Consider the following 24,465-nt stretch of genomic DNA (forward strand, 5'->3'; position numbering starts at 1 on the left):
TAGTTTGAGACTGAAACAAGTGAATCAAACATGAGAAGCAAAAATTAGGAAATGCTCCAAAGAAAAATGTTGACAGTGTTTCCTAGTTTGATTTCAAAACCATTAATTCTCAGGAATCACAGGAAAACAGTTTGTTCCGTATACAAACAGATTGAGCATAACTGCCTTGTTTTATTTCTAACCACAATACCTGTTGACCGTTCTCACATAAATGCTCTTTGGAAGCTGGTGGGCCCTATATTCATTCGCAACATCAAGCAACTCATGGTGCCCAGAGCCCCGTTCTCACCTGCAGGGATAAATGCCGGCTGTGGGAGTTGCAGGTTAGTCAGAGGCTGCTGGCAGTGGAAAACACGGGGATTAAAGACCGGGGTGGCACCACTGGTCTTTTCAAGTGCCGATCTCTTTGGTATCAGTTGAAATGCACCAGGCTGCAGGGCCTGTGAGGGAAGGATGGATTAATAAATAGTATTAAGGAAAGTAAAATACATACTCAAACCAAGCAAGCAGCAGTTAGATAAGGTCTGGCCTGGGAACCCTTTGCAAGGGTCGCCATTGAGCAAGGTAACCAACTTCAGAGATGAAGCCGTTGACTATATGAGTACATACTCAGTCCAAAACAGAAAATAAACATACAGGGGGGAAAAGCAGCTTTTCAACTTCACTAATTTAGACAAATTAATGAAGCTGAAAAGGACCTCATCATGTGGGCTGGACGTGACAGGATGCTGTTGACAGCAAATAATCATTTAAAATTAACATCTAAAGGATGCTCATCTACCAACCTATTAAAATGAGATTAGCAGAAGCAACAGATACAGCAGGAAAGAAATTTTTGCCAGTTAAAGTTCCAATATAAATCTAGGAGATAAATGGTATGTAGGTGAAAAAACAGATGTCAGTAGATCAGAGTCTAAAGCTCCAAAATCCAAAATTCAATTTATACAAGGATTTCAGGTCCAAACCCTATAACTGTATATTTCCCAACTAACATGTAAGGAAAAAGCAAATGAATTAATCTGCCCCCAGATACCACAGATAGTTAGCAAAATGTACGCAATTCTCATTTATAGAGACTTGCTGTGCATTTTGATACGTATTGTTTGCTTTGTTGTAAGGTTTAATTCTGAAAGCTCTTAGCGTTTTAAAATCCTCCTTCCATGTCTACAATTCTTTCAAAATCCCACTCTGCTTAAAATGTAGAGTCAAAGCTCCCCCTGGATCAGATTCATTGGAGAAATTTGACATTACTTTACATTTTTTCCTCAGCAAATTGCACAGTACTTTAAAAACTTGTCCCGGCAACAACGATTGGGTATGCTCCAAATTCTTAAGGAGACGGGCACACTTACGCTGAGTATCTAGCCTTCCACAAGCCGAAAAGGGGCATGCCATGACCTCCTTATTCCTACGGATAAGAAGGCCTAATGGTATCTCTATTTTCATTTGGGAAATAAATATCACCCCTTCGAGTCTTTCCTTTTAAATGCATACAAGCTGCTTTCAGTAAAGTCAACCCAAGCTGTGCACATGAACACGAACAGGGTAAAAATCTCTGCTTCACAAAGCATTTCAACTCTGAATCCTTAAAATGTAGAAAGCTTAAATTTCTTCATGCAGCCTCCTCTGTTTAATCTTACCTCAAACAAATTCCTGTGGGCCAGTGTTACTTTACCTTTAAGACGCCGCTCTGATCAGTCACTCAGAAAGGAATTCTATATTGACGTTCAAAAGTACCAGTTGAAGACCTTACTATATATAGTATGTTTAACTCTCTACATGGAAATTTGGGGCTGACTTGTATGCATTCTACCAAACACACCAAAATCATCAGAAATAGGCACATACATACGAAGGCCCCATGACTGAGCATTGGGCAGGTAGGTACACCATGGCACAGACATGGCATTCCTTGTACATCCCATGCATATGAGAACCTTTATTTTTAGGGGGCCAACTGTATTCCTCTCCTTTACAATAGGGTATGTTGTTTCTGAACTCTCTGCCACCAACAGAAATAATCTAACAATTGGAGGCTTCAATTCTGCATTGAATATTCTGGATACCTTCCTATTTTCATAGCTTAAAATTCCCTCATTCAAAAGAATTTAAGACAAAAAATATTTGGTGAAGTCTTTTTTAACATTCATTAACAAATTCTGCTGTCCAGATCAAGGCAGAAAATAAGTTTGTTCTATTTTGGTACTCAGCTCTTTCACAAAGTATTGGGTTCAGTTCTGAGAGAGCAGGGGTACTGAGAAAGAGAACAAGTCCAAATTTGGGGTATTTGGCTTAGAGAAAAGACATGAGAATCAGGCTCCTATGAAATAGGGATTGACATGTTTTGCAATAAACTAAGTGTAAGTTCCAGTTACAACAAGATAGATTTTAACTTAGTATGAGGAAAACCTTCTCAACAAATAGGGATGTCTGAAAATAAATGTCTCTCTCTTATGAAAAGGAAAGGTCTCTGTCATGGGCTTCAGGGTCATGGAGGTGATATTTTTTCCACAGCCGGGAAAAATGAGGTTTCCTCAGGGTTTTGTCCCTTATTGGGCTTATACCCTATTACATGAGGAAAGGCCCAGACTATAAAAGAAATGAATAGCCCACAGCCTATCAAAATAATTGACAGCTGTGACAAGCATAAGAAATCATAATTCCTATTTTTTAACCTATCACACTATAGTGTTATGCAAATATTTTCCTACCTCCTACCTTTTCATGGTTAACTAGGACTAACTTTTCCCCCAAATTTACTTACTAGGGCAACTCAATAGCCATGCCTCTTCTCCAACCATGTAGAAATTTCCCCCCAGCCTTGGCTGGCTGCTGACTTGAAATCATTAACCTTTGGGAAATTAGAACCTATTTTCCACCCCATCCTCCAAGTCCTCTGTTTGTGAAAGGCATTAAGGATGTTACCAGCAAAGTGCCCATCTAGGTGGCTCACGGGGCAGAAAGGCAACTTCCTGCCTTTTTATGATATTAAGGTTAGTTAGGCGATAAAAACCACTCCAAAATAATTTACTGTTTAAGTTGTATAATTTACTCTTTCTTAAAAAATGGGAGAAAAAGCAGAGTAAGTTAAAATCATTAGGAAAGATTTAAAATAGTTATCTTTAGAAAATTTTAGTGAACTGGAATAAATAGGTTCTCTCTTTTCCAGCTTATAACCTGGGCAATTCATTTTAAGGTCCCCTCATGACTATCCAAGATCATGGTTCCAGGATATTAGATAAATTGAGGGATATATGAATCATTTATCCCCAAACAGTCGACGAGTCCTGGCCTGTTCTTACCATCGCAGTGGCAGCTGAATGGTTCATCTGGTGATGAGCTGCCCTGAGTCTGGCTTGCAAGTGCGGAGGAGGATGAAAGTACTTGCATTTCTCCCGGGAGCATCGACCTTTGATATAATCCATGCAGATGGTCACGGTATTATCGCTTGCGTCAATCACGGAAACATCTGTAGGGTGAGCATAGCGGCAATCGCTCTCACCACGGGTACAATTTCCACGCTGAAATTCACGGCAAACCTTAAAGAAAAAAAAAATCACATTGATGCTTGGAAGGTGATTAGCTTTTATTTATTTTGCCAGTGAACGTATAAGAGCAACAGTATACATTCCTTTGTCATCTATTTAGGAAAACTTTTAAAAGCTGAAGGATAATGTCGAGCCATATTCACTATGAGATGTAAACCTAAACAAAATTCCTATTCCGAGGAAGAAAAAATCCAATCTTCCCAAAGGAAAAGTTTGTCTGCTTTCCTTACATTGAAATGCAAGTATTGTTGAAAACCAGTTTTTAATCCTCCACTTGACACACAGCCTAAAGTGTAATTAGCTAAGTTTGCAAGAGGGGGTTATTTTGTTAAGCTCCAAGATGTGTCTTTATCACACAGCATGTGCTTTCCTTTTTTTAAATTAATTTATTTATTTTTGGCGGCGTTGGATCTTCGTTGCTGCGCGGGGGCTTTCTCTAGTTGCGGCAAGCGGGGGCTACTCTTCGTTGCGGTGCGTGGGCTTCTCATTGCAGTGGCTTCTCTTGTTACGGAGCACGGGCTCTAGGTGCGTGGGCTTCAGTAGTTGTGGCACACAGGCTCAGTAGTTGTGGCTCGTGGGCTCTAGAGTGCAGGCTCAGTAGTTGTGGTGCACAGGCTTAGTTGCTCCGCGGCACGTGGGATCTTCCTGGACCAGGGCTTGAACCGTGTCCCCTGTATTGGCAGGCAGATTCTTAACCACTGCGCCACCAGGGAAGTCCTGCAATGTGCTTTTTACAAGCAGACTTGTGGACCATGACTAAAGGACATGCACAGATTCCAGTTCAATACTTGGCAAGGCATTTAAGGAGATGCCAATGAAGCTGACTTTTTGATTATTCTAGCAAGTAGAGACTCATCAACGAATACAGTAATCCCACTCTGCAAAGCTGGAGCCTGGCTAAAAGGAGCATTCCCACCAGACTTTCTATGCCATAGCAAAGGAGATGCACAGTCTGCAGCTGGGTACACTAAGACATTGTTTGACCTACTATACAACCGTGCACTTCTTAACAGGGTAAAATTGCAGTAATAAAATGTCTAACATTTCTCTGAGATTATATACCATAAGCTTAAAATTCAGATGGGGGCTTCTCTGGTGGCGCAGTGGTTGAGAGTCTGCCTGCCAGTGCAGGGGACACGGGTTCGAGCCCTGGTCTGGGAAGATCCCACATGCCGCGGAGCAACTAGGCCCGTGAGCCACAACTACTGAGCCTGCGCATCTGGAGCCCGTGCTCCGAAACAAGAGAGGCTGCGATAATGAGAGGCCCGCGCACCGCGATGAAGAGTGGCCCCACTTGCTGCAACTAGAGAAAGCCCTCGCACAGAAACGAAGACCCAACACAGCCATAAATAAATAAATAAATAAATAAAATTTAAAAAAACAAATTCAGATGTACTCATCTAAAGCATTCAGAACATTGGGCTCTAAGAATGTTTATGCATAAGGTTAATATCTACCCTATAGGGATTTATATATTTCTACACAAATACCTCCAGTTTATCTGTACGCATCGGTTTTGGACCAGGAGGTCCTGGCAGTGGGAGAGGTGGGTTTCCAGAAATCAGCACAGGCGCATTTGGTAAAAGTTCGGCAGGGACCAGGCCCATCCCAGGATGAGGTAAGTAGGGATTGAAAGCCATGGCAGGATTAGGTGCCAGGGATGGAGTCACAGGAAAAGAATTCTGTATGTTTAAAAGAGAAAAAAAGGTGTTAGAGGTCAATAGATTATTCCTATTATTACACAAGGAAGCATTCTTTCAAAAAGCTCAAGTCATATCAAAAGTTACCGTTGTATTTTCTGCTTTATTTTTAGTCTCATACTAATTCCCATATAGGAGGAGTTCCTTTTAAAACCACAAATCTCTTTGAGTAACAAATTTATTGGTAAGCTGATACGCCAAGCCACATAATTATAACAGTCATGAGTTAAGTAAATTAAATCCCACTGATGGAGTCTGTTCCAAATGTGTTTTCTCTAGCACTTCCATTTTTACCTAAAAACCATGGCACCAACGATATCATATACGTGGGCAATCTGCCTCATCTCCTCACACAAGCATGGCCTTTGCACACAGACTTCAGGTTCTCCCCCTTCATCCCACCCTCCTCCTTCCCTTCCCCTTCCTTGCAGTGCTGCTTGGCTCCAAAGCTGCTGGTCCTACCATGGTTCCCAACTGCCCTAACCAAACACTTGCTTCTTGGCCCACTATCAATTAAGGAAGAAAGCAAGAAGGGAGGAAGAAAGGGGTAGATTCTGAAAAGTGAGAGCTGTAAGAACTTCTTGCTGTCTACCTAAAATGAAATTAGTACGGTCATTTTTTTTAGAGGTCTTATTTTACAAATGAATCTGACTTGCCTAGCCTTGTCTTTATCTAAGGGATCAGATGATGTGCACAGTTTAAAAGGGGGCCCTAAAAATGCTACGAGAATCCCTATTAGGCAGGAAGAGATAAAAGGATTATAAGGTACATACACTAGAGTATAACTTGTAAAGAAAAGTCTTGGAAATGCAAAGGAATCTTACTGGCTTTCCTATTTTTTTTTATTAACAGGTTATTTTATTTGACTCAAATCTTATTGTAAACATCACAAAAAATGTTAATCTCCATAAATACTCAACCTTTATGGAGACAACAAAAAACTAATTTAGGCTAATTGAAAATAAATTCTGAACTGACAAATACATATAATGTATGGTAACACAGCATAGTTATAAACACTTCACTCTAGATGATACACAGTTTTGTTATTAATTCCCATTTAATCTAAATTGAAATTATTGAAAACTTTTAGCCAAATGTTTGCTTTTTCTTTTTTTTCTGACATCTTTATTGGAGTATAATTGCTTTACATTGTTGTGTTAGCTTCTGCTGTATAACAAAGTGAATCAGCTATACACATACATATATCCCCATATCCCCTCCCTCTTGTGCCTCCCTCCCACCCTCCCTAATCCCACCCCTCTAGGTAGTCCTGATCTCAAAGAGTTTCATATATGTACTGCCTTTATTATCTGTAACCACATAATTTATCACTTTACTGTGCTGTTTTCCAGTTTGTTCCCTATGTGGGTGTCTTTTCTTCTCAATGTGGTCATAATTTCTTTGATAGTTCTCTTGTCTCCCCTATAGTACCCAATATATAGTGAATGACCGATTGACTGATATAATCAATGACATAATTTAAAAATAAATGTAAACATTTTAATGAATGAATAACAAATCATGGTTAAATATAGTACATTTCTAATAGTGACTTTATAAGGTAGGTAGCACATTGTCATGCAACTGGTGATGTCTCATGTATTACTAATAGCATTGTTCTCTCTTGCTTTCTTTTTATCTCTTTCACTAAAAAAATAATCTGTTGCACTGCCAAGCTATGCCCACACCTTCTGCTAAATCACATTAATAGGAACAGCTCTAAATGCAGGTAGAATAGAAGTCTATGGAGTATGAAGTGAGGGGCGATCTATATTCATGACGCCACTCCCTAGTCGGACTTGAAACTTTCAATAGCACAGCCTTCTCCGTGAAACCCCTGTTATAAACCACATTCAGCTTGGAAGGAAGGACTTCCCCATTAGCACCCTACCTTAGATGAGTTTATCATTAGCTAACTGGCAAATTAGGAAGGGCAGAAAGAGCATGCCCCCTCCTCCCCAAACTGGCAAGACTCACCAGGGTTAAGTAGAGAAGGCATGGTGGCCAAGAGCTTTAAGAGGAAAGGGGTGACACCAGGTGGCAGGAAAGATGACGGGGCAGTCAGGGAGGTGCTTTAAGGTTTGAGGACAAAAGCCAAGGGCTGACCCAGCCTAACTAGCGCTGTGATGTAACAGGGTATAGGGACATGTCATACTTCTCATGGAATGAGATATGAAGATCCAGGAATTAGCTGATGTGATATTATTTTATATAATGAGATAAGGCAGACTTTATCAACTCGATGGTTCATGGTTGTCTCAAAATTAGCCAGAATCTCGAATGGTAAAAACTCTATATTTGAACCACACAACAGTACTCTTTGTTTTACTTCTTTTTCCTCTCTGACTTTCATAATAAAATTTTTACCATCCTATTCTCCTTGCTTTTGTCTTTTGCTCTGTTGCTTTTGCTTGTCACAGAACCAAGAAGAGCCATTATTACATTTTTTAAAAACTATTGAATTAAAAGGAAAACTTGCAGGTGAGTGAATTTTCCAGATTAAAAATCATTAATCACTAATAAATAACCAATCAATTAATAATATTTAAGAATAATGTACATGTAAGCAATGCTTCCTATTTATAATAGCTCTGAACTTCTGTATTTTTTCCTTCCTTTCTGGGGGGAAATTTCCTGGTTAACTTCTGCTTTCTTTAGAATATGTTTTAATCCTCTTAGGTTTGTTATATGTTCCAATTGTATGAAAACAAGCTGAAAATTAAAAGTCTATATAAATAGTGCAAGGGACTTGCTGAAAAAGTTTAGGGTTTGTAAGGTTATACTGTGCCATGTTTAGGTTTTAAAGTTAGTATTGTAGATTTTATAACCATTTTCCTTCTTGGTATAAACTTCATTCTATAACTCTGTTTATTGAGAAGAAGCAGGTGTTTTTATTCCCAACCCTCGGGCACAGGGAGGAAACTCCTGAGTTTCTTATTTATTTTCAAATGGACATTTCTGTTTCTCACCACCACCTCTGCCCCAGGGTAACTACTCCATTTGCATGAATTTGAACATTCAACTTTTTTCAGTTTAGTTAACAGCCACCTGTTATATCAGGCAGCCTGCAAGTTCACACATTCAATTTTAATAAGCAACTTTAATCCTTCCTATACCTGTATTGCAGCCTTTGATGTCAGTTGAGCTAACATGAACCAATTAGTGGGGTAATCTTAATTTTAAAGAAAAAGGTACCTAACAGGTTGAATCTGATTTCTATTTACAGCCTGAATGGTCTGGGCACTTAAATATGTTTCAGATATTCACTCAAACCTAAATTATTTCTTAAATATTTGAAAATATGAGAAAACTTTTCCTCCTAGAACAGGGGGTATGGATTTTCATCTTTCTCTGAGACTTATAAAACCAACAAGAATGATGGCGACAACTGACTATATGAATAAAAAGATCACCTAGACAATTATTTACCCTCAATGTCTCTTGCAGTATTAGCTGCTAGGGTAGGAATTCCTGTGAGCTACCAGTTACTTGCACAGTACCTAGGAACTATCAGGGCCTTAGGAAATGCTTTCTAAAATTTGGTGAATTGCCTCTAGAACAGTGGCACCTAATCTTTTTCGAGTCCTGAACTTCTCTGAGAGTCTGATGAGAGCTGTAGACCCTGTCCACGGAAAAATTCATATGTGCGTAAACTGCATGTGATCTCAAGAAGTTCAAGGACCTCATGAAACTCACCCCTGGTGTGGGGTTATGGACGACTTACTGTTTAAGAGCTCATGTTCTAGGGTAACGGTTGGAAAACCACAGCTCCTGAACCAAATATCCAGCCTGCCCTGTTTTTGTATGGCCAGAATGGTAAGAGTGGTTTCTATATTTTTATTTTATTTTATTTTTTTAAATTTTATTTGAAGTATAGCTGATATACAATGTTGTGTTAGTTTCTGGTGTACAGCAAAGTGATTCAGTATATATGTGTGTATGTATATATATATATATATATACTACTACTTTTTCATATTCTTTTCCATTATGGTTTATCATAGGATATTATAGTTCCCTGTGCTATACAATAGGACCTCGTTGTTTATGCATTCTATACGTATTAGTTTGCATCTGCTAGTCCCAAACTCCCAGTTCAACCCCCCCATCCCTCCCCACCCGGCAACCACAAGTCTGTTCTCTATGTCTGTGAGTCTGTCTCTGTTTTGTAGGTAAGTTCATTTGTGTCACATTTTGGATGCCACATATAAGTGATATCATATGGTATTTGTCTTTCTCTTTCTGACTTACTTCACTCAGTATGATAATCTCTAGGTCCATCCATGTTGCTGCAAATGGCATTAATTCATTCTTTTTTATGGTTGAGTAATATTCCATTGTATACATATACCACATCTTTATCCATTCATCCATTGATGGACATTTAGGTTGTTTCCATGTCTTGGCTATTGTAAATAATGCTGCTATGAACATAGGGGTGCATGTATCTTGCCAAATTATAGTTTTGTCTGGATATATGCCCAGGAGTGGGATTGATGGATCATATAGAAACTCTATTTTGTAGTTTTTTGAGGAACGTCCATACTGTTCTCCATAGCGGTTGTACCAATTTACATTCCCACCAACAGTGTAGGAGGGTTCCCTTTTTTTCCACACCCTCTCCAGCATTTGTTATTCTCAACCTTTTTAAATGGTTGAAAAAAAGTACAAGATGAGTAATATTTCATAACACATGAAAATTATATGCAATTCGTGTTTCAGTGTCCATAAATAAATTCCACGGCACTCACTCGTAGACCTATATAACAAAAAGTGTGGATATCTGTTTTCTCTCTTGTTACAGAAGTACCTACATAATATCCTCAACTTTGTTTCTTGTCCCACAAAGCCTCAAATATTTATTAGTCGTTTAGAGAAAATTTTGCTGACCCTCATTCTACGGGATTCCAAAAAATAAAGCACTCCATCAATTTCTGAAGTAAAGCACTAATTATATAAAAATCTATTGGTGTGAATTTAATACTTGTAGCAAGATTCCATAAGTTGAAGAAGTTAGACTTTAGAAACAGATACTAAAGTATTCACTAAAATGTTCTTTTACGTAGTTAGTAAAATTCATGTTCTTAACTATTTGTTTATAAAACAATAACTACTCAGTGACTAAGAATGGGGAGATAGATGGACTGCTGTAAAGGTAAAATTTTAGGAGCCACAACATTTTGGCCTTAAAGGATTCTGAAGCACCTTTGAATAATAATACAACTCAGTGAAAAATGATGCCTCAAATAAATATGTCTAGTTTACATATACATCTTAGTAACACTGATTTATTACTTAAAATGAGTTATTCCTCAAGCTAGTATAAAGAAATAAAAATTAAATATTATGCTAAATCCACCTCTGTACCTCCCCACAGCCTGGATCTATTTGTAGTTACTTTAATAATATCCAAGGTCAGTTACAATTATTGTTGGATGAATGCAAGGCACTTAAGTCACTTAGGCTAATCCTGGCCTGAAGTCAACATCATAATTGAGGTCTCCTCTCTCTAAACTCATGTCTAAAGGTGGACGACTAAACCTTTTCTTTTATAGGATGGTAAACATTTGGTAACAATTTGTTGACTTGATTTTAATACTAGAAAAATAGCACTCTTAACTTTAGCACTCATAAGACCTTAATTTTATTACTCATTTACAAGCATTTATATAGTACAAAAGGAAGCCCCTTTCAGCGCCCCCATGCATATTTCTATCCTTAGGTAATCCCAAAGCACAATGAAATGTATCATTTTCGTTTCCATCGGACTTTACTAGCTGTTCACAAGGAGCACAACTGAATCGTTTTTGTTTCACAGTTTTTGCTTGGTCATCTCCACATTCTCTGAGCGTTGTTCTAGGGGGATTGAAGTGGCCAAAAGGCACACTGCAGGAGGCCCACATAACCTCCAGACTAGTTAATTGGTCCCTCAATAATTGAGAGTGAACTTTATAAACAGATGCAAGCTGACAGTGGTGTTTATGTACTAATCACACTTGTTAATAAGTCACTGTGGCCCAAGAGAAGGCGAAGAAAAACAAATACATTCAAGGGTCAAAGTGAATAGTTATCCTCACCTAGACCTGGCTTTTCTGACCTTATTAATCATGGAAGTCTCCAAATAAGGGGAAGCATTGAAGGAAGACAGGTAGGGGAAGGGTCGATAGATTATTGTGCGTATAAAAGGTGTAAAGTATCGCAAGAAAGAGGGAACAAGTCATGGTTTGGATCTGCCTGTAGGTGGTGGGAGAAGCTGCAGAGCAGGTCAGGAATTATAATCCACAGCTGATTCCTAGAGGTAAGGATCTGGCAGAAGGGTAAATGACTTCTTCCTCAGATGGGTGAGGGGATTTTAACTTTGCTCCTGAGACGTGAACAAGAACTGCCCTAAAAATTATTTGTTGGTGAATCACTATGTAATAACAGTGACAATTCAATTAACTTTCACTAGGAAAGAAATCACTAGGAAAGAAAAAGTATTTAAAAAATCAAGTGGTTACCCAATTTTAACAACGGGTATGAAAAAAGGAAGGGTTTGGGGGGAGGGGGAAATGGCAAGAGCTGAGAAAAGCAAAGAACCCACAGGAAGCCTGGAGACTAGAGACATCTCAGTGCAAACCCAGGATAAATGGATGCAAAGGGTTATAATTATCAGAGGTTCAACAAAGCACCACCACCACCGCCACCAAAACAACAACACAAACTAAAACAAAACCTTGCATGGCTAATATAAAAATAACTCTACGGAGGAAAAAAGAAAGCCCAAAGCTATAAAAATACGTAGGATCAGGTACAAAGCAGAAACGAAGGGGATCACGAAAACATTAATCCACCATTTCACTACTGTTAGATCATATATTCCTAGAGGGTAGAGACTGTTTCTAATTCACCTTCTAAACCATCTCTTACTCTTATAAATGCCTGGCCCAGAGTAGATGCTCAAGAAATATTTAGTGAATTGAGTGAAAAGGGATTCCTAAGCCATTGATAACTTTTAGGTTTACCAGTTAGAAAAATCCAAATCAAAAATCACAAAACAAAAGAAACACTCAGGGATCGAAAGTAGTGGCAGAGAGATTGAAAAATCCATCAGTTTTGGGCTCTACTGGGGAAAACTTTAAGCCGAAGGCCACTCCCAAACGGTCTTTTGAAATGCTAAACAGTAGGAGAAGCACAGGCTACTGTATAACACATACACATGCATGTGCACATGCACATACACACACCCACACAGATGTATGCATGGCAGTTTTTAATTGGAGTGGCTAAATCATCAGTATCAAAAGGTATCCAATGAAGAGTTCTGGGGGAAAAAAAACGGTTTAGTGATACTACAGACTGAAATATGCAACTTCTTATTATAAAATGTGTGGTTCCAGGGGACAATTGCTAATGTTTCTGATATCCACAGAATGGTTTAAGAGAGGAGACTAGGCGAAGAAGGTTTTCAAATAATATTTAGTATATCTATAAAGATTATTATGGCAGATTAGGATGATTTGGGGGAAAGATTATATTATCAGGTGGGGAGGGCAACCACATTTTTTCACACTAGGTCTCCTGATGGCCCTCTCAGTGACAAACCACTGAACTCTACTGATCTGAGCAAGAAGATGGTGATAAGAAAAAAAAATATCATCCTCTCTAGGTGAGATTGCCAAGCATTGGCTTTGTTTCTCGCCGCTGTTGTGATTTTTTATCCTCCGTCAGGGAAAACGATTTTCACAGATCCTCCCAACTTCCTGCCTTCACCTCACTGGTGATGAACGGCAAGCCATGCTGAGGTAGCTGCTAGAGCTTAGACTGTGACCCTGAGCAGGAAAGCTAACGGGCCCACGTGGTCTCATTAGCACCAGCCCCTCACCAACTGAGCTAACCAGATCCAGAGGAGGACACAAAATGGGCTGAGAGGAGATTACATTTTAATTTATCTCCTGGGAATATATGAGGGAGGATAAAGGGAGAGTGTTGAGATTCGTTCCTATCGAAGAAACTGCGCACCATAAAGATATCGTGTACAAACGCCCTCTGTTTGACAGCAAAAGTGTAGCATTTTCATTTCACTTTTTAAAAAAACAGATTGCACATTGTATACTAAGCCGAGCTGGGGCAAGGCAGCAAACCTCCAGCTGGTGTGATTTATTTTGCTTTACTCTAAAAGGAGCTTTAAGCGGTGTGACATGCACAGCCTCGGGAAAGGACCTGAATAACTACTCTACTTTGGACAAGTAATTGCAATCAGGAGTGAATCCAGGATCTGTGGGGCCCCAAGTTTAGGCCTTCAGAACAAAGGATACACAAATATCTTTGGCAAATTTTACCAACACATTGTAAACACATTGCTACGCCTCCTCCCAGGGCCCTGGCACGTCACCACGCAAATGAGGGGCCCTGAGCCTTCACTAACCTCAAGGTAAGGCTACACCTGGGAACAATTTGTGGAACAAATACATAATATTAGGTCTCAGTTGCTATATCTAAAAGTAAAATCTTTTCTAATTTTTTAGAAAACTTAGTAAAATCTTGATAAAGTTTTGGGCTTGTAGCATGGTTATCACTCCAAACACTCCTGTGATATGATCTGCTCAACCTCAGTCAATGTGGAATTTCACATGATAATGACAGTCATAATTATATTAAGGGCATATTAATCTTATAATTACATAATGCCCGTCGTCCACTGACTTGAACATTTTGCAAAAATCACTTTACAAAACACTGAATGTCACCACATCGAGATGAAAGACGTAAAGGTCGTCATTCATCGTTTCATGAGTAGGTAAACTGAGAAACTCACTGAAGAATCTTCATTAAAATTCACTGTAATTTCTGTACTGACCATGAGACTGCTAATCTGGAAAATGGACAGAATTTCCTTTTCCACTAAATCTACAAAATGTCTTGCTCACCTTTTTAATGATAATTTTTTAATAGAAGAGCCCTGACAACAGGGAGATAGCATATATACTTCAGTCAAACTAGTTTATGTGAGCTAGAAAAACTATAACTCTGGATGAATATGCAAAATGTAGAATGTATCTTGGTGAGGGAAGGATATTATCCTTTCATCTTTAACTACGAAATCATTTAACATTTTCAAAAATTAAAAAGTAAATAAATATTTTGCAATTTTACTTCCATTCACTTAAATCTGTCCCGGTCCAAAGTTGCATAGAGTAACATAATATCTTAGAGGTACTATTTAATTAAAGAAGAAAAACATTCAAAACACGGGAGCCTAAAAATACTGAAATTATTCACTAATTAGTATATCTCCCTTCCTCTTATCTACTGCAACTTCCTGTTTTTCCCCATTTGGTCCTAAAGTGTTACATCACCTTCATTCCTTACTATATTAATGTCAGACAGACATATAAGCTTGTTTCTGAGAAATATATTTGGTAAATAGAATTGTAAAAATGATGCAAAAAGGTGGGGAGGGTCCAGGCAGACATCAGATGATTCTATCTGTGATAAAGAAAAAGACTGAAGTCCCGTGTTTATAGCCTCTGTGGTTTGGAACACCATGACTTGGCCACAGGAATGCAAGTCATGAAAAGCATACAGTCATCTCTGCGTGAATCATCAGGTGAATACACCCGACTGGGTCAAGTTTACCTGCGTGTAAAGAACTGCTTCCACGTGAATCACCACGTTCAAACAGAAAAGCAAAAGGAATTTACTAGATATAGACAGGTCTAGATTACACAAAATGTCTGAGCCAAAAATATTTTTAATAGCCTTATAACATCATATCCACCTTTTACATGCATATATTACATCCAGCAGTGAGAATCCTTCCTTGGAAATTTCTTTCTGTAATGAAGATTCCAAGTTGTGAAAAGACCTGAAATTTTGAAACATTAGCTTTGCTTGAGAGTTGGAATCCAATGTGTCTGCTTGCCCTAAAATTCTTCTCCAGTGCTCGTGTTTGCCTCTTAATTATGCCAAGGGGAGTTCTTAATCGTACAATTTTTTTGCTGTGAACATCAGCAACTATCTCTCTTAAACTGCACTGAAAAATACTAGGGAGTCACACCCTTTGCCTCACTTGCTAAACTTCCTCAATAAAGCTACCAAGAGCTTTCTGAGGTGGAATTTTATACGTGCAAATGTCAATTCAGACCTGTTAGATACAGTGAACAAACTTGCCTGCTACAGCAAGCATTCCACCCAAATTGACTAGGTGTGGCTTTTATTCATTGTTCAGTCACATTGAACAGAATCTGTTCTCTAGCTACATTTGGGTTGACATTCCCTTTATCTGGGGGCTTATAATAAGCGAACCATACTCAATTTTCCAAAAGCAGATGTGCTCTTCTGGTATCCTAGGAACAGATCAAAGTGTGCTTTGTGGGCAGACCTGAGGTTCAAGGCAGTGATACCAAATGGGTCTTGATATGCAGCCAGACAAACAGCAGGACTGGAAATGTAAACAAAAGCTTGAATATTTTAGAGAAAAGAATCAGATGATCAGGGCGGGAGGTGGGTGCGGTTAGAAGGGATAGAGAGTTGTTTGGGGAGAGTAGGTACCAAGGAAATGAAGTAAAATTATACGTTACTTCCATGGTAAAATCAAGATCCATAATAAAGAACAGTTCTTTCAAGTCAGACTGGTAAATGTCACTTAAAATTGCTCACACTAGCTCAATTACAACACGCCCACAAGGCAGCTCTCTAGACCACAAAAGAAGATCATATCAAACATCTCGAGGTCAGCTTTTTGTACACATAGTAACTACAGAAATCAATCTTTTATCAGTTTATCACATCACAATAGCTATTGTTAAATAATCTACAAGGTAGAAAAGCAATTTCCAATTGTTCCCTGGGGTCTTCTAAGCAATGTCTTGGGTCTTGTGATATGCTATAAAATAAATTGTACTCCTGTGAGTCATATCAGTCATATTCTGCAGCCTGAAATTACCCTCATTGAAGAAAAAAGGGAAATGTATTCTATTATAGAAAGCATGGAGGATCAAATTAGAAAGCACAAGAGGCTGAAAAACTCAATGGATCTCTCATTGGACTCTAAAAAGCCACTCCCTAATCAATAATGCATGAAGGGTTGAGACTTGGCATGGAGATACTGGACTGGAGGCTGAAGGGAAGATGAATAGTCTGCCTTCTGTCTTTACCCCTATTTTACCCCAGGCCCTTGCTCTCTGATTCCCTGAAATAGGGTAGTTGACTGATGTCCCTTGACCTATGAAAAAATATATGCTCCAGCTGTATACGAAATGCTGGGCTCAGGTGTGTGATAAAATCTGGCTCCTATTCTTTGCTCAGTCTGAAATTGGGACATCCCACAAGAGGCCAAGAGTAGTAATGGTGGGTAAAAGGCTCCCTTGCTTTATTCCCCATCTACTCACATTTTCTGGACTCACCAAGCATATTCATTTCTCTGTGGCTTTGTTCATACTATTCTCAGTATCTAGAACACTTTCTCTTCCTTATCCCTTCAGGAGTAAGGACAAACTGAAATACTTCAGTGTTTGAAAGCTAAGGACAGAGTTTGAAGGAGTTCAACCATGTAAAGTATTACTAAAGGTCAAAGAGGAACTCCAGGGAGCTCACTGGTGACCTTCTGGGAACGAATTTATCAATGTAATTAATCAGCACTGAACTCCAAGGCAAATGTTTTTGGCAAATGAATAGCGTAAAACATGAAATCTATTTATTTTACTTAAAATTTTCTAGACATTCTGGAAAGAGTATCATGGTACAAAATTTTAGTGACTTGTCAATGCCCCAAGCACCTGTTTTTTGCATTATCTATAAAGATGTACCAATTAAGGGGTGCCCTATCTCTACAGATGTCCTTGAATTCTGAGAAACAACTTTCTAATGAGATACACTTTGCTGAGAGCAGATTGACCTATTCCCACATTTTTGTTGCATCTAAATACTATATACATCTTTCAGTTTTCAGTGTGTTCATTATATAGTCACCAATGAAGTGGGTTACAAAAAAGAAAACATAAGCCTTTCAAATTAGTATCCGGATAATGGTTAAAAGGAAGTAGGCCAGCTGGAATTAGAATGAGACACCATGGAACTAAATTTGAGACCTGGAAGAACTCAGTAGACAGGGACAGTTTTCAATTCCCCCTTAAAACTCTAAGACCAAACTACAACTCTTTATTTTAAGGTATCAGGACAAGATGAATTCTCCGTAGGACAAAATTACTTTTTAGGTGATCCATTTAAACTCACTGATCCACACAAATACTAGACATTGGTCTAGAATGACGCCAAAATATCATTAATTTCAGCAAAGGGAAACTGTGGCTAGATTAAGTTAAAACCCCCATCAACTACCTGGCCAGTATTCCTCAAGACTGTCAAGGTCATGGGAAACAGGGAAAGACTGAGAAATGGTCACAGACCAGAGGAGAGAGGGGAGACAGGATTCAAATAAATGCACTGTGGTATCCTGGATTGGACACTGGAACAGAAAGGGTACACTAATGGAAAATCTGGTGAAGTCTGAATAAAGTCTGGAGTTTAGTTAATAGTAATGTGTAAATGTCAGTTCCTTAGTTTTGACAAATATACCAGGAAATATAAGATATTAACAGTGGGAGAAACCAGGTGAGGGGTAATATGGGAACTCTCTGTACTACCTTTGCAACTTTTCTTTAAATCTAAAATTATTTTAAAATAAAAAGTCTATTAAAAAGTAACAACAAAACTACCATCAAAGAGCAAGGAAATTTGTTTGAATTAGTATCCTAAAATTAAAAGGGTTATATGTAATAATAATCAAACCTCTTCCTCCTCTTAAAATGTCCCTGCTCCTTTATTAATATTCTTCTATAAACTACATTCATGGTTCCTGCAACCCAGGTTTTAAATTCAACGCAACTGACTGCTCCCTTCACGTGCACAGCAGCTTTGTAGTGTCAATTAACCTATCAGCTTGCATCCTCAATCCTTTGGTGACTAACTTCCCAAAGGCCTTGCAAGGTTATTCCAATGTAGACATATATCCTTAAAAAATAAAAGACATACATATGCAATTTTGAAAAAGCAGCACTGTGACTTACATGTGATGACATTTGGGCATTTTGGAACATAAGCTGCATCTGCTGGGCGAACATGGCTGCAGCAGTCTTTTGTTGAATCAGATTGTTCCGTCCATTAATTTCCAGCTGCGTTTTTAAATGCGGAGGAGGGTGAAGGTACTTGCAGTTCTCTCTAGCACACCGACCCTGAAAATGAAGGATTAGATGAATTTACATTAATATTTCTAAAAATCTGGTGTGGCTAAGAAAGTAAGAAAAGTTTATTAATCTCTTAGCATATGTGATGTACTGTCATAAGTGCTTTACTTGAATGAATGCATTCAGTCTTCATACAAGGCCCCTGAGACTGATACTCTCATAATCTTCATCTTCCAGGTGAGGAAACTGAGACTGAGAGAAGCTTGCACAGCTAACATGTGACAGAACCAGAGCTAAAACCCAGTTAGTCTGATTCCAGAACTTATTCTCTTAGCCACTTTGCTCTACTTTGATACGCATCAACTTATGTTTAAAATATAAAACATTAGGAATAGTGTATCATCATAACATGACAGATTTATATAAAAATTCCCCAACATGAGACATCATGCATGTTAAATATGATTTAGGGTGTGGATCTACATATACAATCAGGAAAACTGAGGGAAAATGTTACATATATACACATAAATGTACCTTAAAACTTTTAGATCCATTATTCTGGACAATTTTGGCTCTAAAGTTCTTTTTCCCGAATCCATACAATGTGAGAAACATCCTGAAATCCACTGATATTTTGTTAATCAAAGAATAAATCTCTACCTTGGGGCTATGCTGTTCTGTAGATTCCAGAGGCACTGGCCCTGGCTCACTTGGATAATTGAGACCAAAGCGTACTTGGGAGTGTCCGGTATTCGAATGTTTTATGGATGGTTTAAGCACTTCCAGAAAGGATCATATGTCAGTCCTGTGGAACCAAACATGCGTTTGGTATTACCTAAATGCTGATATGGCTGATAATTATGGTGTTTACTATGTGGTAGCAAAGAATGTCACTGAACAGGTATTTATCACATTCTCAAATGTGACCTGTTGTGTTTGTTTAACTCTCGAGCACTGGGCAAAGCAGCTAATGATTCTCTCATTTGGATTACTAGGTCCGCCATAATCCTTTTAAGATAAGCACAACTGCAAGCCATTCTTTTTCCCACAGTTGCTAAGATCCTTTATAGCTTACTGGAGGGAGGGGTGGGAAAAAAAGGCAACTTTTTTTTGAACCCAAGAGCGCAAGTTGCTAGGCCACCCGAATTCCCAGGAGAAAGTCAGTTAGTTCATCAAGCGTTTTCAACACATGCTACGAATTTTCCCTATTTATGATGCCTTAACGGATTATATAATCACTTCTCCATATTTAGTTATCTTGTTATCAAAGCATTCCTATAATTTCACTGAGAATCAAGGTGTGTCCTTCAAAATTTTAGAGAGTTGCCTATAAAGCAAAACCAGATGCACTGCAACTGCTCTTTTAAATATCACATCAGTGGGATGAGGTGGCTCTTTTATTTTACCTCCCCTGGCAGGAAGCTGAGTATAACTTAAAACATAGCTTGAGAAATCAAGGAAGTCACTATTGTTTTCCGTCAGGCTTGTCCTGTTGTTTCTCCAATTTGATCAAATTTTTAATCAAATTATTTATAAAATCAAATAATACCTTAGTTTCAATGTGCCTTTATATTTCTCTGGAAATCCTGGAAAAGGAAGAATTTACTGGTAGTAAGAGTTGAGGGTGGTATGAACCCAGTCTTCCTGAACTCATTAAGTAGCCTAGGAAACAGCTACATAATTTTAGCACATATAAGGACTATAAGGAAATCCTTATATGCGCTAAAAATTGCGGTAATGGAGGGTTCCCCCCAGTAATGTCCCCCCCTAAGAGAAAACATAAGCTTCTTTTTACACCTACTACAACCTGCATCAAAGCAAAGATAGTCACAAGGATTTTAGTTCCCAGATTCTCCACCCTCCACCCAGTATAACTGGGATTATCTGGCTCAGAATTAACAGCTCAGGGGAAGTAGTGACACTTGGCGGCTTCCAGAGCCAAGCATGGTAGTTTATACTTCTGGGGTTTCTCTTTTCCTCCCACACCCTAACATTAAAGATTTCCCCAAGGTACAGTCCTAAATCCTCTGCTCTCCTCCTTAATCTCTTTCCCCTGGAGAAATGAAGTGCTGGTAAAATTTCATCTCTCACTGCAATTGCTCAGATCTTAAATCTCTATCTCTACCTCTGACCCCTCTTCTGAATTTCAGGTCTTTTTATCACTAACTGCAGCTGCATTTGGAAATCCTGCCCCCTAACCAGGTCTAAACAACTTACTCCTGACCTTCCTTCTCCTTAGACTATCTTTCCTCTTGCTGCCTACTAGCATTTAGGACCATTGCTCCAATTCCCAGGCTTTGGGACAGTTGCATAGCAGTCCTGAAAAGAGAAACCAGGCACCTGCTGAGCAGGATTGCCTTAGGATCGCAAACCCACCTTGATAGCTTTCCCAGACAAGTGGCAAACACAACCATAAACATTTAAACAGAACACAATTTGTAACCCACTCCCTGCGCCCCCCAAATTAGATGAGGACTCTCTCTTACATTCAGGAATTCCAAACAATAGATCAGTTTAAAAAAAAAAAAAAGGAAAAGGAATATCTTAGGATTTTTGCCATTTGTTACAGTTTAGAGTTTTAACGTCATTTACGCTGAATGTAATCAGAGAGGAGAGGAGAATGGAAGGGAGTGAGAGAACGTGGTGTATTTGGCACATTTCCTGCCAATCTACAGATAAAGAATTGCTGCCTGCCTTTGTGCTGTTATGTTACTGTCCTTTATATATAATAACTTTTCTTAAGCTTTTTCTTGGGAAACTAATGACATTTTTACAAATCAAAAATGGTACACAAATAGAAAAAAAATTACACTTTAAGAATTACATCAAGTTAGGCTATAAAACTAAAGTATGGAATATGAGGCAGCATAAGATTTTAAAAAACTTATTCGTCTTAGTTATGAGATTTTACTTGATTTATAAAGCATTCTCTTTCGAATGACAGAATCCATAATTTAATTCTATAACAATGCAAATGCACAGCAACACTACCTTACCAGAGACTGCTTCTTATGTTAAAGAAAGCTTATAAAGAAAAAAAAACAACCCTGCATTTTCTATCCAAACAATAGATGAGAACAAATAATTTAACATCAGTGTTATCTGTGGAACACAATATTTCAAAAGAAAGCCAAGCCCCTCAAGTTTTTTCAAAACGACTTTAGGACTCAGGATAATATATTTATATGCACAACACTTGGTGATAACAAATCTCCCCTGTATTCATTCTTCAAGAGGCCCAAACTTAATTATAGGCCAAAATACTTTAATTGGAGTTGGGGAGAGGGTGGCAAACTTTGTTCTTGACGTTTGCTAACATTTGCTTTCAGTCCTTGTAGGGGATTAAGGCTTTGGTAAGCATGTAGGAATGGGATGGGGTGGAGGTTGAGGAGGGATCTGCCCAGCACAGTATGTAATCACTTATTGTTTTTGTCCTTTGGAAAACCAGCGACTATGGAGTAGAAAGGTTCCAATGTTTTCCTGAGGCCAGCTAAGCACCCTGAATGGGCCACAAGACTCCCTATCATATCAGGTCTATAACAGCCCAGACACCATCCTGGGCTGAAAAAAATCACCCATTGTGTTTCCCAAGCCAAGTCAATGGTGTCCAAGCCCTCCTTCTAGACCCACAGGTTCAGAGGTGCCATGTGCTCAGTGCAAAGTAGGAGACCATGTCATAAACGACTCTAAATGTCGTACCTGTGAAAACTGCCATCCACTGGTAGAGCTGGCTCTATCCTAAAAACAGCAGCTAAGGCTGGTCAAGACGTGTAAACCTCTCTCCCTCCCCTCCACAGACACACAAAACTAAAGCATTGAAGAGATTAGAGTGCAAGCTCATTTAGGCTCGCCTCAATTTCACTCCTTTTCCATTTCCTTTGGCCTTAAAAAACACATCATTCTCGTTGGGTTTTTCACTGTCATACGGAGTCAAGAAAATAGCAAAGTGATTCAATGGGAAAGTGATTCTCTGCTGAAATAAGCACTACTATATCTATGAATCTTCCCGCTACCCTTTCCCATCTACTCTCTTTGAAAAAGCACCCAAAAAGCAGCAGGGGAATAAATGACCAATGAAATTTCTGAAATACGTCGGCATCAAAAAGTTGATGACAGACAAAGGAAAAAGTTGCAGAGCATTCATAAAACCTCCAAAATTCAATCTATTTCCTTTTTCCTACCTTCAGGCTTTTCACAAATGAGTACAAAGAGTACTTGACTGAAAGAGAAAAGTAGCATTGTAGAGATTCAAATCCCACCTAAGTCTTGGGAGTTATGAGAGTGAGAGTCTGTCAGAGACAAGACTTCCCAGGCACTTGGTGGTAGAAAACCCCTGTGAAGTGTACTTTTTTATGTTCATGAGAGAAAGCTCTACCATCCATCAGAATAAGAAAAGGACCCCAGGGAGCTGAAAATTACCCTTTGTCAGTCACCAGTATATTAACAGGAACAGCTGTTTGCAGAATGACTTGCTTCTTCAAATACATTAGGAATTATGGGGGGGGGAAAGCTCTCAAATACAGTGGTAACTGGATTACCTTTTCTAAGACATCTCACTGCTCTGCTAGACTATCAAGAGTTAAAAGTTAAATGTTAAATAAAGGCAATGAATAGATGATTTGATTTCTATGAAAAAAATTATTTCATTTTAATGATCATGTGTTAAATGAAAAATCCTCTTGATTATACTGGCCCACTGAAACATACTTACATATGCACAGACATGGCTTCTCAGAGGAAGTAACAGTAATTTTAGAATTACAAATGACATGTAGTAGGTTGCCTGGTTCCTACCACCATCACGGACTTATTGAGGGCTAGGAACAATCTGAAATGGCTAAAAGTGAGGCAACGTGAACATAAACTGAGTATTAGTCAGATATCAGTATACTAACGGCAAGTTTCCCACTTTCTTCCTCTTAGAGTTCTGTCTTTATAAAAATGGATATCCTCCAGTATTGTACCATCTATGAATATTGATATACATGCACAAAAAGCATCCTTAAAATCTTGCATACAACTTTTAATTTAAATTTGGGATGCAGACAAAAAATCTTTTTAAAAAAGTCTTTATTAAACCATTTCCTGAGTTTACTGAAGGCAAAATTAACGAGCCAGCCAAGCACTCCCCCCACTGCAGTCGGCACTGCATCTCTGCTGAACTCTGCTTTCCTTTTTTTAAAATTTATTTTATTGAAGTATAGTTGATTTACACTGTCGTGTTAATTTCTGCTGTACAGCAAAGCGACTCAGTTATACATATGTATACATTCTTTTTCATACTCTTTTCCATTATGGTTTACCACAGGATATTGAATATAGTGCCCTGTGCTGTACAGTAGGACCTCGTTGTTTATCCATCCTACATATAGTTTGCATCTGCTAATCCCAAACTCATGAACTCTGCTTTCTTGACATCCCACATACACATATACAGGGCAATGACTTCGGTGCAAACCAGACACCAAGTCTGAATAGGTAAGAAGCTGGAAGGAGGGCAGAAGAATTTTCTCGCCTATCTGCCTCAAGAAATCTTTCAGGGCTTCCCTGGTGGCGCAGTGGTTGAGAATCTGCCTGCCAATGCAGGGGACACGGGTTCGAGCCCTGGTCTGGGAAGATCCCACATGCCGCAGAGCAACTGGGCCCGTGAGCCACAACTACTGAGCCTGCGCATCTGGAATCTGTGCTCCGCAACGAGAGGCCGCGATAGTGAGAGGCCCGCGCACCGCGATGAAGAGTGGCCCCCGCTTGCTGCAACTAGAGAAAGCCCTCACACAGAAACGAAGACCCAACACAGCCATAAATAAATAAATAAATACTTAAAAAAAAAAAAAAGAAATCTTTCAAATGGTGACCTCCAAAAGATGAAGGGAGGAATAGGCTCAACAACCACACCATTGTTCTCTGCAACAGCCCAATAAGATAACCTGATTACCAGAATGGGAACATTTAGGGCTGAACCGGATTGTAAGGAACATCGGGGCACCTTTATCTTACAGAGAAAGTGAAGGCCAAATTGATGAGGTGGCTTGTCCTAATTAACAA

The 24,465-nt window shown here is 38.9% G+C and overlaps 1 protein-coding gene across 9 annotated transcripts in view; it reads right to left on the reverse strand.

Annotated features, from left to right (window-relative positions):
* MBNL3 (muscleblind like splicing regulator 3) overlaps positions 1-24,465 on the reverse strand; it is a 120,225-nt gene that overhangs the window by 14,365 nt on the left and 81,395 nt on the right. For 8 of the 9 annotated variants that reach the window (XM_036839457.1, XM_036839452.1, XM_036839448.1 and 5 more), the window contains 4 exons: positions 18,301-18,465; positions 5,039-5,230; positions 3,303-3,539; positions 290-440 (listed from right to left, as the gene is read on the reverse strand). In XM_036839457.1, the coding sequence (XP_036695352.1) occupies positions 290-440; positions 3,303-3,539; positions 5,039-5,230; positions 18,301-18,354 (634 nt within the window). In that variant the 5' untranslated portion in view covers positions 18,355-18,465. Of the gene's footprint in view, positions 1-289; positions 441-3,302; positions 3,540-5,038; positions 5,231-18,300; positions 18,466-19,969; positions 20,007-24,465 lie in introns of all 9 variants that reach the window. The other variant, XM_036839456.1, reaches the window with a different exon arrangement.

The sequence above is a fragment of the Balaenoptera musculus genome, chromosome X (assembly GCF_009873245.2).
Source record: "Balaenoptera musculus isolate JJ_BM4_2016_0621 chromosome X, mBalMus1.pri.v3, whole genome shotgun sequence".
NCBI classification, from domain to species: Eukaryota; Metazoa; Chordata; class Mammalia; order Artiodactyla; family Balaenopteridae; genus Balaenoptera; species Balaenoptera musculus.